Here is a 15,048-nt window from a genome sequence, read left to right as displayed (position 1 = left end):
TGGGGACAGTTTGGCCACCGAGGTGAGATTTCCTTTGCCCGCTCAGTGGGGCACGGGATGCCCAGCGTCCCCGGCTCTCTGCCCCGCCTAATCAGTAAGGCAGGTCTGATTCCTTGTGCTTTGGCTTGTTGGAGTCTACGAAGCGAGAGGTCTGGGGGAGCTCCTTTCCCCAAAGCCAAGTGTGTGATCGGTCCGATCAGCTGCATCTGTGGTGCTTGCCCGGGGCTTTTTACACGGAGGGGGGGCGCTACTCAGGAGCAGCTTCCTGAGAGGCGGACCATCCGAGGACCCTTGCTCAGAGCACACGTCACTGACGTCACTGACTCCCAGACCCTGCAGTGGTGGGTGCCTCCGCCGAGGTGGCCGTTCCCTGCCCATGGTGGGCCCAACGTCCACCTGGCCCTGCCCTGAGTGACAGCACCCTTGCTGCTTCAGTGTCTTGCTGCTCCGTCTCCCTGGTAACCACCACCCGGATGTCCGTAGCTGTCCGTGGCCACTCACACTCAGCCGCTGGTGTTTGCCTTCATTGAAAACACCCAGTTCCGCTTTAATCCCTTGTCCGGTGACCTTGGCTGCCTCTGACACAGCTCGTGGATGACTTTGGAGGCCTGCAGCCACAGCGGCCACTCCTCCCGCAGGGACTGCCAGCCCATGGGAGAGACAGGCGGGGTGTGGGTGCGTCGTCCCAGCATCTGGGGGAGCTAACGCCAAACTGACATTTGCACAGCCCAAGTCTCCAGCAAAATGAGCTGGTCCCCCTCTCTGCTGGGGGACCCAAGTCAGTGCCCGCCCCATGGTTAATCCTCCCCAGGGTCTGTCGTTAATTAGCAACCACAATGTTTTCCCTCATTTTTTTCCTTTAGTGGCATTCTCTTAGGCACATTGCATGTTATGAAGTGAAAGAGAAATGCTGTACATATTTTTAGAGATTTTGTTTATTTTTAGAGAGAGGGGAAAGGAGGGAGAAAGGGAGGGTGAGAAACATTGATCAGCTGCCTCTTGCTCGCATCCCAACCAGGGACCAAACCCGCAGCCCAGGCCTGGGCCCCGACCGAGAATCCAGCCAGTGACCCCTCACTTAGCAGGAGGACTCCCAACCCACTGAGCCACATGGTCAGGGCAAAATTCCATATATATTTTTTAAAAATCTGTTCAGTATAAGAAGGGGGGGTAGAAGAGGTAATAGAATTTAAAAGATCTGTTTGTCCTTAATTGGCCTTGGCACGTGGTATTTGGAAATGGTCTTAATGGGAACAATTGTTTTAGAAACTCCCTTCTCAGACCCTCGCTATCCCAGGGAGATTAGTTTATACCTCCCAGCCCTGGCCGCTGTCCGCCCCGCCGCCGGGCGGAATCAAGTGCGCATTGTCCCGCTGCCTTTCTGGCTCATGGGATTCCATTCTCAAGTCCGCTCGGGTCTCCTCGGCTGGGGTTTCTCGCCCGTGAACAGACGCTCGGCTGCGTCTCATGTGTCCGCATTCACTCGCGGCCCTGCACTCGCCTGCTCGGAGCACCATTCAGTCAGCACCTGAAAGTGCATCCCTCCGAAGACTCGGACACATCAATTGCTTCATTTGTATGCAAATAGAAAGTGGTGGATAATTACATATTATACGCCTTTGTGTCCGTTCATTTAATACTTGAGGCCGTCTTTGTCTCCGGGGAGTGTGGCCTTACTGAGAAAGCGTATGTGAATGGTGCGTTTATTCCTGGGCAGGGCGGATTGTTTACATCGCGTCTGGACTTTTGTCTGCTGGGTAGACAGCTCTGCTATACCGGCCGTCCCCTAAAAAAGGAGTCTGTGTAGATAAAGAAGCCTGCATAGGCACTGTTTTGTGTCTTGCTATGGACTTGAATTTCAGCCAACGGACAAAGAAGAATTTGAACTGCGGTTTAACTGAGGACCAGAGCGTAACGGTTGAAAGGAGGCGGGTTAACACCAGCACACGCACGGAGTTCGCGGAGAGAAGTGGGAAGGGAAGACCCTAGTGAGTCCCCGTCCGCTCCAGCCCTGCCCTTAGGGGAGACCGGCTCCAATCGGCCGGGCCCGCCAGATGGGAGCGTTTGTATTCAGCAGAGTCGGGTCCAAGAGGAGATGCTTTAAAATAGCCAAGCGAACCGAGTGCAGACGGGGGGAGGGGCTGCGAGGGAGGCAGGGATGCAGACGGCACATGGTCTGTGAGTGGTGCTCCGAGCCTGGTGCATTAACGGGTGTGGTTTAACATGATGGCGAACTGGAGAAAACGGGGAGTGGGGTGGGGGGGGAGGGGGGGCGGCCTTTTTGTCAAACAGTCGGAGAAAAGGGAGTCAATGTAGCATTTCTCAGATCCTCATATTTCTAAATCAATGCACACGAACTCCAAGCCACATAATGTTTCTCAGTTTGTTCCTCCGCTGTCATAAAATATCCAAAAATAGGTGCTGACTAGAGGCCACAAAGGCTAGAATGCGTAGCTGCCTGGAGACATCCGTTTGAAGGGTGTGGGAGGTGGAGGGGAAGGGCATGGGCCTCTCTTTTTAAACTTTTATTTATTTTTTAGCCAGAGGGGAAGAGAGGAAACTCGATACTGAGAAACATTGATTGGTTGCCTCTTGTGTCCACGCTGAGGGGCCTGCACCTGCAGCCCCAGGTGTGTGCCCTCACCGGGAATCGAACCGGTGACTTTGTGGGACCGCTCCTGACCAGCTGAACACCACCAGTCGGGGCAGAGTCTGCCTGTTTTAAAAGCCTCTCTTTTCGTCTGTTCCTTTGGCGTGGGGCGAGGGTCTGATCTTAGCCACACTTTCTTCCCTGCGGCTGCGCAGGACACGGAAGCCCTGAAGTTGACCAATTCTCTCGGGGAGCAATTACGGACCGACTTCCTGAGCAGCTTGATAATGGTCTGCTCTGGTTTTCAGCTGAGCTGCGGCCGGGCAATGATTTGATAATAAGAGATGCTGATCGAATTAAAGGGCCATTTGCTTCTGGATGATGATGTTGATAAAAGGGTTGGTGCGCACACTGCCTGCTGCTTTTTTAACGTCAAAAAAAAAAAAAAACCCGCAAAAAACCCCTGACTACAAACTAGTACAAAAGCAAAAGAAGCAGCGGCATGGTTCCCGTTTTCTTTCACTAGCACGTCCGGGAAAGGGTCCGTTCTGTCTTTGCTGCAGTCCCAGCTGCTTCTTTTCGCCTCTCTCTGAGGGCACTCGAAAGTGGAAGCAGGCACATCGGGGAGGTGGCGGCATGACGAGTCTGACCTGCTCAGTCTGTGAACTGGAGCCGCTCGGGAGCGCCTGGTCCTCCGCTCCCGGCCCTCGCACGCACGCACCCTCACGTTTGCGTGTTTTTTTGTGACAACAGCTTTTGCTTAGTAGGGTGGTCGTGGTGAACGTCATGTGTACAGTGGTTCTTCCAGTGTGAGAGCCGGACGGGGTTGCTCTGAACGTGAGTGTCAGAAAAGGATTTGGACGGAATCCCAGCCACGGCGTGTAGGAGGGCGGACAAGAAGGGGCATGAAATACCCCCTGGTGTACCGCCTGCTCAGCCCATCCACGTCAGAGGCTTTGCAGGCAACCTGGGAGCCCGCAGGCGGGGGTGGTGACCCAGGCGGAGAGGGTGGGCAGGGCTGCCAATGCCCCGCCTGGCCTGGGACCGCCTGTGCGCAGCTCCCTGGGAGCTCAGGGACCACGTGGAGATTGTGATTGGTCTCTAGACCACACCTAGTTGATGAGTGCAGCTGCTGCCCGAGAATCCCTCAGCTCTGCCCAGATCGCTGGAGTGCACACAAGCTGCCTTCCGACGCCCCATTGGGAGGAAGCCGGGAGCGGCGTGGAGCAGGAGTCTTGGAGACTTGGCCGAGTGAGTGAAATGGGGAGAGGGAAGCCGGCAGCTGGCGCTGAGGGGATTTATTTCCTGGGCTGGGCAGGGATCGAGGGAAAGAGCGGGTTTGTGATGGTTACCGTCCGTGGACGCGCAGCAGGGCCGGGGCAGATGAACAAGAGCGCAATGGGGAAGGAGATAAGCCCAGGATCAAATCGAGACCCACCTCCTGGCACTCCTGCGATCCTGGTGGGGCAGAAGGGTTGGCATGCCGGACCACAAAGTGAAGATCCCCAAGCTCTGCTATTGACAGGCCTTGGGGCCAGGGGAATTGCAGTGAGGGCCTGCTGCCTCCCCCTCCTGGAGTGGGTCTTTCGCCTCTTCCCCTCCCAAGCAGCGGACGGCTGGGGCTGGGGCTGGGGCTAGTGATGGGAACAGAAAGCTTGACTCCACTTGCCCATTAGCAGCACTCATAGCATTAAAAATGCAGGAGGTGGATGGGAGGAGAGGGCTGGGGATGAAGACTAATGCGGCAGCCGGCGGTGTCCTCCGAGCCCAGATCCAGATCCCAGCCCAAGAACGAGGGGGATTTCTGGTTTAAAAGAGTTCTATAGTGAAAACGCAAACAGCGTCCAGATGGCTGTTATGAAGAAAATCAGCACTTTGGGCTTCCTTAGCCTTAGGAAAGTGTTACTTTGTAGAGGGCTGGGACCTAACCCAGCTTAGGGTTAGGCTGGGGCCTGCTTTCACCACGCCAAGAGCAGGGCTGGCTCAGCAGCCCTGCTGTGTGCGCTGGAGGCGGGGCGTGCGCGGGAACCGTTCTCTGCCCCGCAGGTCCTCGGGCGCAGGGCGATGCCGGCCTCGTCCACCATCCACGTGCTGCAGCTGCTGCGGGAGCTGCTGGCCTTCGTGCTCCTCAGTTACACGGTGCTCATCGGTGCGCTGCTGCTGGCCGGCTGGACCACCTACTTCCTGGTGCTGAAGTGACAGCGCCTCTGCTCCAGCTCCCCGCCCCTCCCATCCTCCTCGCCGCCGGGCCCGGCCCGTCTCTCCGGGCGCGGCCCGGACGCGGGCCCCAGTCCAAACTGCCTCGAGACGGCCTACTTCGCCCCGCCCACTCCGCGCCCACAGGCCCCGCCCCACGCGGAAGCTCTGGCGGTTGGGTATCCAGCGCGGCAGTTACAGCCGTTTCCCTCAGCTCCGCCCCCCCTTCCCCGCCTGTCCAATACCGACTGCTTCCTCGGGCAGAGGCGTGGTCATGGGGCCCGGCCCCCTGGAGTGGAGGCCGCGCCCCGCCCCCCGCTCACGAAGATACGTCACTTCCGGCGTGTACGTCTGGCGTCCGTCCGTCGCGGGATGGCTACTCTGAGGAGTTGGCTGTCCCGGGGCGTGTCGTCCTTCTTCAGGTACCGCTGCAGTGGTGGTGGAGAGCTGGAGGGGAGTGGGGAGGCGACGAAGCGAGCGCCCGGCCGGGGTCGCGGCGCGGGCCTTGCCGGTGCGCGCTTCCCTCCTCCGCCGAGCGGGCCGCGGCGCCCCGCCCCTCTCGGCGGTCTGAGCGTGTGCCCCGCCTCGGCCCCGGCCGGGGAGGCCTCCCACGCCTTCGGCCGGGCCGTTCTTCTCCGACGGCTCTTCCGTTATTCCCCGCTGGGAGCCAGTGCCCCCGACCTCCGGCTGTCTTCCTGGGCGGCTCGGCCAGCCCGCGAGTTCCCGCTGGCCGTCGAAGGCCGGGCAGGCGGCGGGTTGCTGGAGTCCGCCCCGAGGGCAGAAGGGCCCAGGAACTGGACGGCCCCCGCGCGGCGCCTGCGGGCTCCGGGCGCCAGGCGGGGACCCTCGGACACCTCGCCAGAGGCCCAGAGCTAAACCGCGCCTGCAGGGGCGTTTGTGTGGGCTCGCGGCGTTTAAAAAGTTCGGGGTCCACCTCGTAGACGTCCGCACCTGGCCCCCGGTGAAAACCCCAGAGCCTTTGGGCCCGCCTGCCCGGCCGGCGGTGCTGCCCCGCCGCTAGGGGGCGGTGTCCCCGCGGCGGGGCCGGGGCTCCGCAGCGCGCCTCGCTCGCTGCCCGCCGAGCCCTGCCGTCTGGGGGGCCGGCCCCGCGCCTCCCTGCAGGCGCCCGCGTGGCCAAGCCGGAGGGACTTTTACGAACTGGTGGCTGTGCCTTGTTGAACTCGACCTCCGTGCCCAGGTACCCGCGGTGTGTTCCCGTCGCGGCCAACTTGAAGAAGCGCTGCTTCTCGGGCTCGGCGAGACCATGGCACCAGACCGTGGCCGTTGGATTTGGGGTGGCCCTGTGTGCAGTTCCCATCGCCCAGGTGAGTGCAGTGGCGGCGCCCGGCGTTGCTCCCTCCGTGCGGCGCGTCCTCCTCGAGTCTCACCTGGGAAGAGTCTCACCTGGGAAGCGAAGCATCCGGTGGCGCCCCCCGCCCCCACCCCATGGCATCCCTTCCGATGTGCCCGCACCTTCTCAGAGCTGAACGGACACGAATGTCCCCATCCGCTGGCCTCTCTGGGTGGGAGCGGCACGTCAGGTTGGTCAGATCGTGGAACGAGGAACGAGAGAAGTAAGAGTGTATTGCAGTCTATCAGCACAGTAGTCTTTCATTTAACAAAATTCACTGGGCGTTTTTTGTGCACCGGACACTGAGCAAAACGCAGCCCCAGCTGTCGTGAAGCCGACCCTCGGGAGAGGAGGAGGGGCGAGTCGGCAGGTGGGAGAGGCCAGGTGAGGAGCGCGGCGGCGGTCAACGAGGGCGGTCAACGAGCGAGCGCCGCCCCGGAAGTGCCGGGAGGAGCTGTTCGGTCGGGGACGGGCCTGGGGGCTGCCCGGGCCCCGCGAGGTCAGGGAGGGAGGGCGCCCCCGCGGGGTGCGGAGCGGTCACCCAAGGGCCCGGCGGCGGAGCGTCAGGTTGCGTTTTGGACTTTGTGGGCCTCTGTCAAGTTTTAGATTTCTGAAAAGGAGGCCACAGAGGATCTCGACACGAGATTATTACACGCTGATGTAACGTTTTTAAATTTACTTTCTTCAGAGTTAAAAGTGTGTATTTTCAAAGGACAGCGCTCTGCGTTCACGGACTGTGTCTGGGGCTGGTGTGTGCAGGTGGAAGCAGCTCCCGTGTTATCGGGGCGCTGCCTGTTGAGCAGCTCGGTGGTTAAGGATTTGAGGGGCCTCCGCACTGTGTCCATTGCGGCCCCACTGACTTTCAGTCCCACCAGCAGTGCCCGGAGGTCGCCTTCCCTCCTCTTCCTCAGCAACGCCTGCCGGATACTGTGTCCACACCGGGGGTGGGAGGCGCCCACCCTGTGGGCTCCTGCGCACCCGTGGCCACAGCTGAGCCCCCTCGGTGTGTGCTGCCGCCTGTGTGTCCTCTGGGGGGAAAGTTCAGGTCCTCTGACATTTTTATTTTTATTTTTCAATTGTTATTAATTTGTTTTTAACTTTTTTACTTTATTGACTTACGAGAAACATCAGTCGTTGTTCCAAATGCGTTCTTTGGCTGGTTCTGGTAGAGGCCCTGACGGGGGGTCAAACGAGCAGCCTTGGCCAGTCGGGGAGACGCTCCAGCCAACTGCACTGCCCACCGGGGCCTCTGATGCTTTTAAACTGGGAAACTGTTTGGTGTTAATTGTATGAATTTCTTACATATTTTGGACATTACCCCTTACTGGATGTATCATTTGCAAATATGTTCTCCATTCAGTAGGTCTGTTCACTTTGTTGATGGCTTCCTGGGCTGTGCAAAAACTGCCGTTTGATACAGTCCCATTTGGTTATTTTTTGTCTTGTGTTTCCTTTGCTCGAGGAGATGGATCTAAAAAGATTGCTAAGGGTGATGTTGCAGTTTACTGCCTGTGTTTTCTCATAAGAGTTTAATGGTTTCAGGCCTAACGTTTATGTCTTTAATCCACTTTCAGTTTGAATATGGTAAATGTGTAGAACCTCCTATAATAAGTGTACTTCTTTTTGTATATTGTATAAGGCAGTGGTCCATTTTCATTTTTTTGCATGTATCTGTCCAGTTTTGCCAACACCACTTACTGAGGAGATTGTCTTTACTCCATTTATATGTTTGCCTCCTTTTTCATGGATTAATTAACCATATAGGCAAGGATTTGTTTCTGGTCTCTGTATTCTAGTCCACTGTTGTTGTTGTTGTTGTTTCATTTTTTTCATTTGTTTTTTGCCAGTACTGTGCTGTGTGATTGTAAGTGTGTGGTATGGTTTGGTATCAGGGAGAATGATACTTCCCACTTTGTTCTTTCTCAAGATTTATTTGGTTTTAGGGGACTTTTATGGTTTCATATAAATTTAAGGATTAGTTTTAATTCTGAGAACAGCACCACTGATATTTTAGGAGGGGCTGCGTCGAATCGGTGTATCACTCTGAGTAGTAAGGACGTTTAACAATGTTAATCCTTCCAGTCCATGAGCAAGATACATCCTTCTACTTAGTTGTGTTTTGTTCAGTTTCTTTCTTCAGTGTCATACGGTTTTCAGAGTACGGGTCTTTCATCTCTTTGGTTAAATTTATTCCTAGGTACCTTATACTTCTTCTGCAGTTGTACATGGGCTTTTTTCTTAATTTCTCTTCGTGATAATTTGTTATTGGTGGATAGAAATGTACCAGTTTCTGTATGTTGGTTCTGTATCCTGCAACTTGACTGAATTCATTTATTAGTTATAATAGTTTTTGGGTGGAGGGTTTAGGGTTTTCTATATACAGTATCAAGTAACTTACTGATAGAACTTTTTAAAGGTGTGTGCGGAGCTGGGAAGACAAAGAGGAGTCCAGGCATGAGATGATAGTGCTCTTGGTCTGGGTGGGCAGCAGTGGAGGTGGAGAGAAGCGGGGCCCCTGTGGTCCACAGGGCTGCTGATGGGTTAGCATAGAACCTGGAGCCCATTGACTGTAAAAGGTCTAAGCAACAGAAAGAGTGGAGCTGCCATTTCCTGGGACAGAGAGGAATAGGCTTGGGGAGGAAGAGGCAGGAGTTCAGTTTTGGAAATGACGGTCTGAGGTGTCCAGTAGACATCTGAAGGGGATTGTCATGTGGACAGCTGGTGTGAGAGTGGTGCCTGCTTTGTTGGGAAGGGAGAACTAAACAGGAACCTGGCAAACCCATTCCAGCAAAACATTCCTGATACTTACTTGGGGGGGGGGCAAGAAAAGCCCTGGAATCTTCTGGAGGGCGGCCCCTTGTGGGACAGGCTTGCTCCACTGGTGAGTGTCGTAGGAACCCATCTGCATCAGTGCACCGGCTGGCGTTGTGGTGAGAGGCTGGCTTTGACCTCAGTGAGGTTTTTTATTTTTTTTTTAAGGCTCCTTCAACACATCTGCCCGTTTCATGACAGGTGATTTACGAGTGCACCTGCCCACACCGTGCTGAGTGTTCAGCAGTTTTTGACCAAAAACATTATGACCCCTGTGCCCAGCCCTCTGTACTCACCCAGTCTCGCCCCCAGTGACCTACCCCAGATGAAAAAAGTCCCCAGAGGCAAATGGTTTGCGGATGTGGAAAAGGTGAAACAAAAAATGGCAGAAGCGATGGAAAAAACAGTCTCAACAGGTGTATTGCGTAAAATGGAAAGTACTTTGAAGGTGACTGAAGTTTAAACTTGTGAGAATACACAATTTTTCATAAATTCCAGGCTTTCGGGGGGGTGTCCCCCTGGTATGCGTATCACAAGGTTAGTTCCCTCTCCCGCAAGTATTCCCGGCGTCCTCCGAGCAAGCCCTCCCCCGTCTGTGCCTCCCTGCAGCCCTCACCGCTGCACGCCGGTGGCTCTTTTAACCCTAAAGCCTTTGCTTGACCAGCAGGCCCCTTTCAGCCACAGCTGGGACTTCCTGGGGCTTGTCCTCCCTCAGTTCACATTCCGTCCGTAAGCCCCGTTTCCTTCCGTTTCTGGGCCACGCGACAGGGGCCTGTGGTCGTTCTCCTGCAGGAACAGTTCTGCTCCTCAAAACTGCAGCGGCTCTCCGCTGTGTGGCAGGACTCAGGTCCACCCCGGTGTCCCTGGGCTCCCTCCTCACCTTGCGCCACCAGCCCCAGTCCCCACGCGCCTCCTGAACACCCTCCGAATGCGTGCATTCTTCTCCTCGTCATCGTGTCTTCTAACCCAGAGGCCCGCCATTCTCATCTGGGCTGTCTGTCCTCGGGCCCAAATCCTTGTCTGGGCCCTGGCCTGGCCCACCAGTCCCCTCTCGGACCACTGCACGTTGCATGTTGCGATGTGTGACGACTGCACGTGGCACCCTGCTGGGGGGTCAGCAGAGCAGGGCGGAGGCCTCGGAGTGAGGGGCGTGGATGGGAGACTGTTCGGGGAAGCCACGTGGCTGCCCTGCGCGTCCTTGCCTCGCCTGGCAGAGGAAGTGGTGGCCCCGGGCTGTTGTGAGGAACAGGTGAGTGCGGGTGTACGATGCGGGCGCCGTGAAGACCTCAGTTATCAGGGTGTCAGAGGCACCTTCTCGTGAGCCCGGAGAACGTCGTTCCTCCCTGCGTAGCCCCTCGGTGCACGGTACACAAAGAATACTTAATTATCGGGTTGCACGAGACAGAAATACAGTAAAGTCTTGATTCGTTCACTGTCAAAGATATCTCTTGACTACTGCAGCGAGGACGAGACAATAGATGATAGAGTGATTGGTTTCTTTGTTAGTGCTAGTACAGCAGCTGCTCTGCTGAGGAAGTGAAAGGCAGGGTCTGATAGTGATAATGGCTTTCTTTAAACACAGTAGCTGAGGTCAGAGTGTGGGGCTTCCCACCAAGACTGTGCTGCTCATTCTGCTCAGCGTCACCCTCCCCCCTCCGCCCATTTACTTTCTTCTCCATTTAGTCCTCGACTCTGTGAGCCTTTTCTCAGCTGTTCTCGTTCAGCACCGGAGCGAGCACTCCCCTTGCGTACGCCCGACTGCAGCCCTGCGGACTGCGGCCGCGGCTCCCACGGTGCTCGAGTGCACTGACGGTCGCGTTTTTTGCGCGCCCCAGCCTGTCTCAAGTCTTGGAGGGCGAGAGTGGTTTTCTGTCTTTCTATCCTGAGCCTCTAGCCCTGTGGTGATGAGTGAATCATAACTTCGTGAAATTTGTTGTGTGTAATTACTAGCCTTTGATGTAAAGAAATACTTTGCTTTTTGGAGTAGAGACTAAAGAATAAAAGCAGGTAGAAAGCACATTCTCGAATTATTTCTATTAATTATCTTTAGCCAAACTGAAGCTTTAAAAGCAGCAGCTGGTGCAGAGCAGTGCAGTTGCAGCGTGGGAGTCACGTTTGCGCGTGGCTGGCCGTGACGCCCTCCTCCGCTCCAGCTTTGGGAGCCGAGTGAGAATGTGTGTGTCCTTTTCAGAAAACGGAACCTCATTCTCTCAGTAACGACGCGCTGATGCGAAGAGCAGTGTCTCTGGTAACAGACAGCACCTCCACCTTCCTCTCGCAGACCACCTATGCGCTGATCGAAGCCATCACTGAGTACACCAAGGTGAGTGTCCTCCTGTCCAGCCTCGGTCTGGACCGGCAGCGAGCAGGCTGGGTCACAGTGCGTGTCCGGTCTGATGCCTGCTCTTGTGAGGTAATAGCTGCAACAAACTCTAGGGCCACAAAGCCTAAAATACTCTCACCCCCTGATCTGAATCTCTGGTTTTTAAAAGAAAAACCTTACCTGTAGTGGCCCAGTTTATGAGACGGGAACCAAGCTGATGTGGTTGAGTCGGGGGTGGAAAGGGCCTGGGGTCCAGCACCGGCAGCCGTGCCGGGCTGCTCCGCGAGGGCAGCCTGGACACCCCTGACCTGCGCCAACGGAGGGCACCTGGGCAGTCACAGCCGTTTGAAATTCTCCTCCTCTGTTTTACATGTATTTTCCGTCAGCTCTTTTCTCAGCTTTCTGAGTTGCCCTCTGCATTGTGTTTTCTCTCTGTGTCTGAGTTACTAACAAGCTTTTAAAAACACAAAAACTGACAAGCGGGGCTACAATCCTGGACTGACACCCGGCCTCACACAGCAGGGCAGCGCCCGTGAGGCTGAAGGACTGAGGGCAGTCTGCCGTGGCTGAGGCGGAGGCGGCGGCCTTACTGCCCCTGCCTGGCACGCCCCGCTTGGTTCACATCGACTTCCTCTCTGGTTGCAGGCCGTGTACACCCTGGTCTCTCTGTACCGACAGTACACAAACTTACTCGGGAAGATGAACTCGCAGGAGGAGGACGAGGTGTGGCAGGTGATCATAGGAGCCCGGGTCGAGGTGAGCCCCACGGTGGCGTCTGAACGACTGGGCTGACGGTCTGGCCGGTAACTGTTCCCGGAATCTTCCGTGTTGAAGTGCGTGTACGTGTGCTCACCCTCTCCGTGGGGTCTGACGCATGTTGTTTGACTTGCAGATGACTTCAAAACAGCAGGAGTACTTGAAGCTGGAGACCACCTGGATGACCGCGGTCAGTCTGTCCGAGATGGCGGCAGAGGCTGCGTACCACACGGGTAGGTTAGTCTTCGCTGCGGAGACGCCATTGTTCTTTGCGCTGTAAAATGAGGGGTTGGGGCCAGGCGGGCTGGAGCCCGCTGTGGCTCTAGCTCGGTGAGAGACGGCCCCCAACTCCAGTGCATCCAGCCAACCTTCTGCCTGTGCGGTGGGAAGATGACTGCCCCTGCAGGCCAGCCCAGCAGAAGCGAGGTTGTCAGCATCTAGAAGACGGAAAATAATGAAATGATAAAACTACCGCCAATTGGAAAATGTCTTCAAATAGTTTTTAAGCATTTTATTTTTTAAAAGCTAGTTAATGAATGACTAATATTTGTCTGTTTCAGGCTTTGTGGGAAACATTTTATAGGCACTTTTAATTGAACCCCCAAAGGTCCCTTAAAGGAGGACCTGTTGTTGTGATTCCCACTTGACAGGTGAAGAAACCGAGGGGCGAGGGGCTAAGGGACCCACCCAGGGCGCTGTGCAGCGGGAGGCAGGCGGCACACGGGCAGAGCCGGGTCTCACGCCTCTGCGCCTGGCAGGCTGGGCCTCCTGCTCGTACCTTGGTGCCTCGGGGTAGAAAATGCAGCTACTCACTCAGCAGGCTGCTTTGTTTTTTGAACATCACTGTCCATCCACTGGGCTTAAGCAGAAGAGTTTTTTAAATGTACTTTGAGGGAAACCCCACTTACCTGACTGCTCCCAAAAAGCTGGCTCACAGAAATTATAGCCAGGAGCAGCTCTTAGTAAGAAACCAGTGTGTTAAAACACCAAATCTTAAAAAGGACAGAAAAGGTTTTTTTCTAAGTAAAAACAACAACAACAACAAAGAATCAGAGTGTGGCAACAGGATGGGAGTGAAAAGGGAAACAAGTGGTGGGAGCAGCATGATGGTGGTGGTGACCCTGGGGGTGGGAGCAGGGTCCGGGCACGGCGAGTGGGGGGGCTGGGGTGCCTCAGTGGGACTCACCAGGCCGCCGCCACCACTCACAGGGCAGGCTTACGGCTGGCAGAGAGACACAGAAGAGTGCACGTGAGCCCTGCCTGGAAAGCACATTTCCCAGAACTGACCGAAAGGGCTCAGAAAGGTTCTGGATGTGCCCTGGCTGGTGTGGCTCAGTGGACTGGGCACTGGCCTATGAACCTGAGGACCACCGGTTCGATTCTCAGTCAGGACACAGGCCTGGGTTGCAGGCCAGGTTCCTGGTGGGGGGCGCATGAGAGGCTACCACACATTGATGTTTCTCCCCCTCTTTCTTCCTCCCTTCCCCTCTCTAAAATCTTTAAAAAAAAATCGTAGAGCTTGAAAACATTTTTAAACAAAATTGCAAAATACGTTCAACAATTACCATTAGTGCTATTGTGTAAACTTATAGTAACTTTTTCTAAGCATTCTGTATGTATAGGATCACATTTTAAAAGATAAGATGCCTTTTAAACTTCCAGCGGAAGTTATATCTGAAGACTGGTTCATGTGAGGAAAGAATTCTTTGACAGTTTTATTATTGATCTCTTTGTCCAAAAAAAAATGTACTACTTGCAGAATCAAAACCTTAAATTTATAAAAAAACAAATTCATAAAACATCTATATTAGGAGCTATGTAGCTTATAAACCTTGTGGGAATTGCATTTAATAATTATGATAGCTACTCGGAGCTGGAGACAAATGCTCGGATTTTGACAGTGAAGAGTAAAATGCAGACCTGAGTGTGGCATTAGCGTTGTCTGCTCTGCAGAGAGAAGGCTGGCAGGGCGGGCAGGGCGTGGGGCTCCAAGGGGGTGCAGATGGCAGCCGTGGAGCCCGCCGGGCGCTGGTCCTTGTGTCCACTCGCACCTGCCCCGTGCGCATGCTCAGCGTATCATCCCGTCTCTTGGCAGGAGCAGACCAGGCCTCCATAACTGCCAGGAATCACATTCAGCTGGTGAAGTCGCAGGTGCAGGAGGTGCGCCAGCTCTCCCAGAAAGCAGAAACCAAGTTGGCAGAAGCACAGACAGAAGAACTCCGCCAGAAAGTGCAGGAGGGGGACGACAGGGCTGAGCCGGAGCAGGAGGCCTACCTGCGTGAGGATTGAGGGCCTGAGCATGGCCCACGTCTGCCCCCTCCGCCCGGGCTCGGCGCAGCCTTCTCTGCACGGGAGGTCCTGCCCTGGCCCATCCGGCCTGAGGCCCTTGTGCGCTGTGAGTGCCCAACCCCTCCTCCTGGTCTCAGGCTCGTACTGGACCTGGTTCTTAGCCCGGGGCGCAGCACCCCGTTTACCGTTGCACCCCACTCAGCACAGCTGTCCTCTCACCCATCGACCTTTTTACCTCCCACCCAGAGCATCTCACCAACCTGGCGGAGAGAGGGGTCCTTTTTTGTCATGCCCACAAGTTCAGTAGCTGTTTTAACCTGTTTCCAACCGTATTCAATTTTCAAATAGGGTTTAGTATTTGCTCCCTCCATAAAGATGTGAGTTTTAGGGAGAGAGGGGGCCTGTCCTGCTTGTACGATTTCTTTGTAAGCGTTTCCATCGCCTTCTCTGACCTGGCCCCACTGCCCTGTGAGGCCAGCTCAGGCCAGCTCAGGCCAGGGAGCCAAACCTCCGTTCTTAGGAGACGATGCGGAGTGTTGACCTGAGACTCTCTGCAGGACTGGCCAACACACGCTTCTCGTGCCCCCCTCCCTCGATTTCTCTACTGTGTATGAAGAAGAATGTTGTTTTGCATTTAAAAAAAATGTGTGTGTCTTCTGGGGTCCTCGGCAGCCTCCTACTTTGGCCCCGCCCCCGAGGCTGGTCCAGCCCCAGGGGGCTCCAGCAGTCCCC

General features: G+C 55.5%; 1 protein-coding gene across 1 annotated transcript; it reads left to right on the top strand.

The window, feature by feature from the left end:
* Positions 1-5,099: 5,099 nt before the first annotated feature.
* On the top strand, positions 5,100-14,970 carry DIABLO (diablo IAP-binding mitochondrial protein). The gene is made up of 6 exons (XM_045843433.1): positions 5,100-5,208; positions 5,985-6,111; positions 11,140-11,271; positions 11,917-12,027; positions 12,164-12,260; positions 14,123-14,970. The coding sequence occupies exons 1-6, from the start codon at positions 5,159-5,161 to the stop codon at positions 14,314-14,316; spliced, it is 711 nt and encodes a 236-aa protein (XP_045699389.1). The 5' UTR covers positions 5,100-5,158; the 3' UTR covers positions 14,317-14,970.
* Positions 14,971-15,048: the final 78 nt, after the last annotated feature.

The sequence above is a fragment of the Phyllostomus hastatus genome, unplaced genomic scaffold (assembly GCF_019186645.2).
Source record: "Phyllostomus hastatus isolate PE091 unplaced genomic scaffold, TTU_PhHast_1.1 phas_contig_1162, whole genome shotgun sequence".
Taxonomy (NCBI): domain Eukaryota; kingdom Metazoa; phylum Chordata; class Mammalia; order Chiroptera; family Phyllostomidae; genus Phyllostomus; species Phyllostomus hastatus.
Note: the sequence above shows the minus strand (reverse complement) of the source record. Positions and strands in the feature narration are given on the sequence as shown.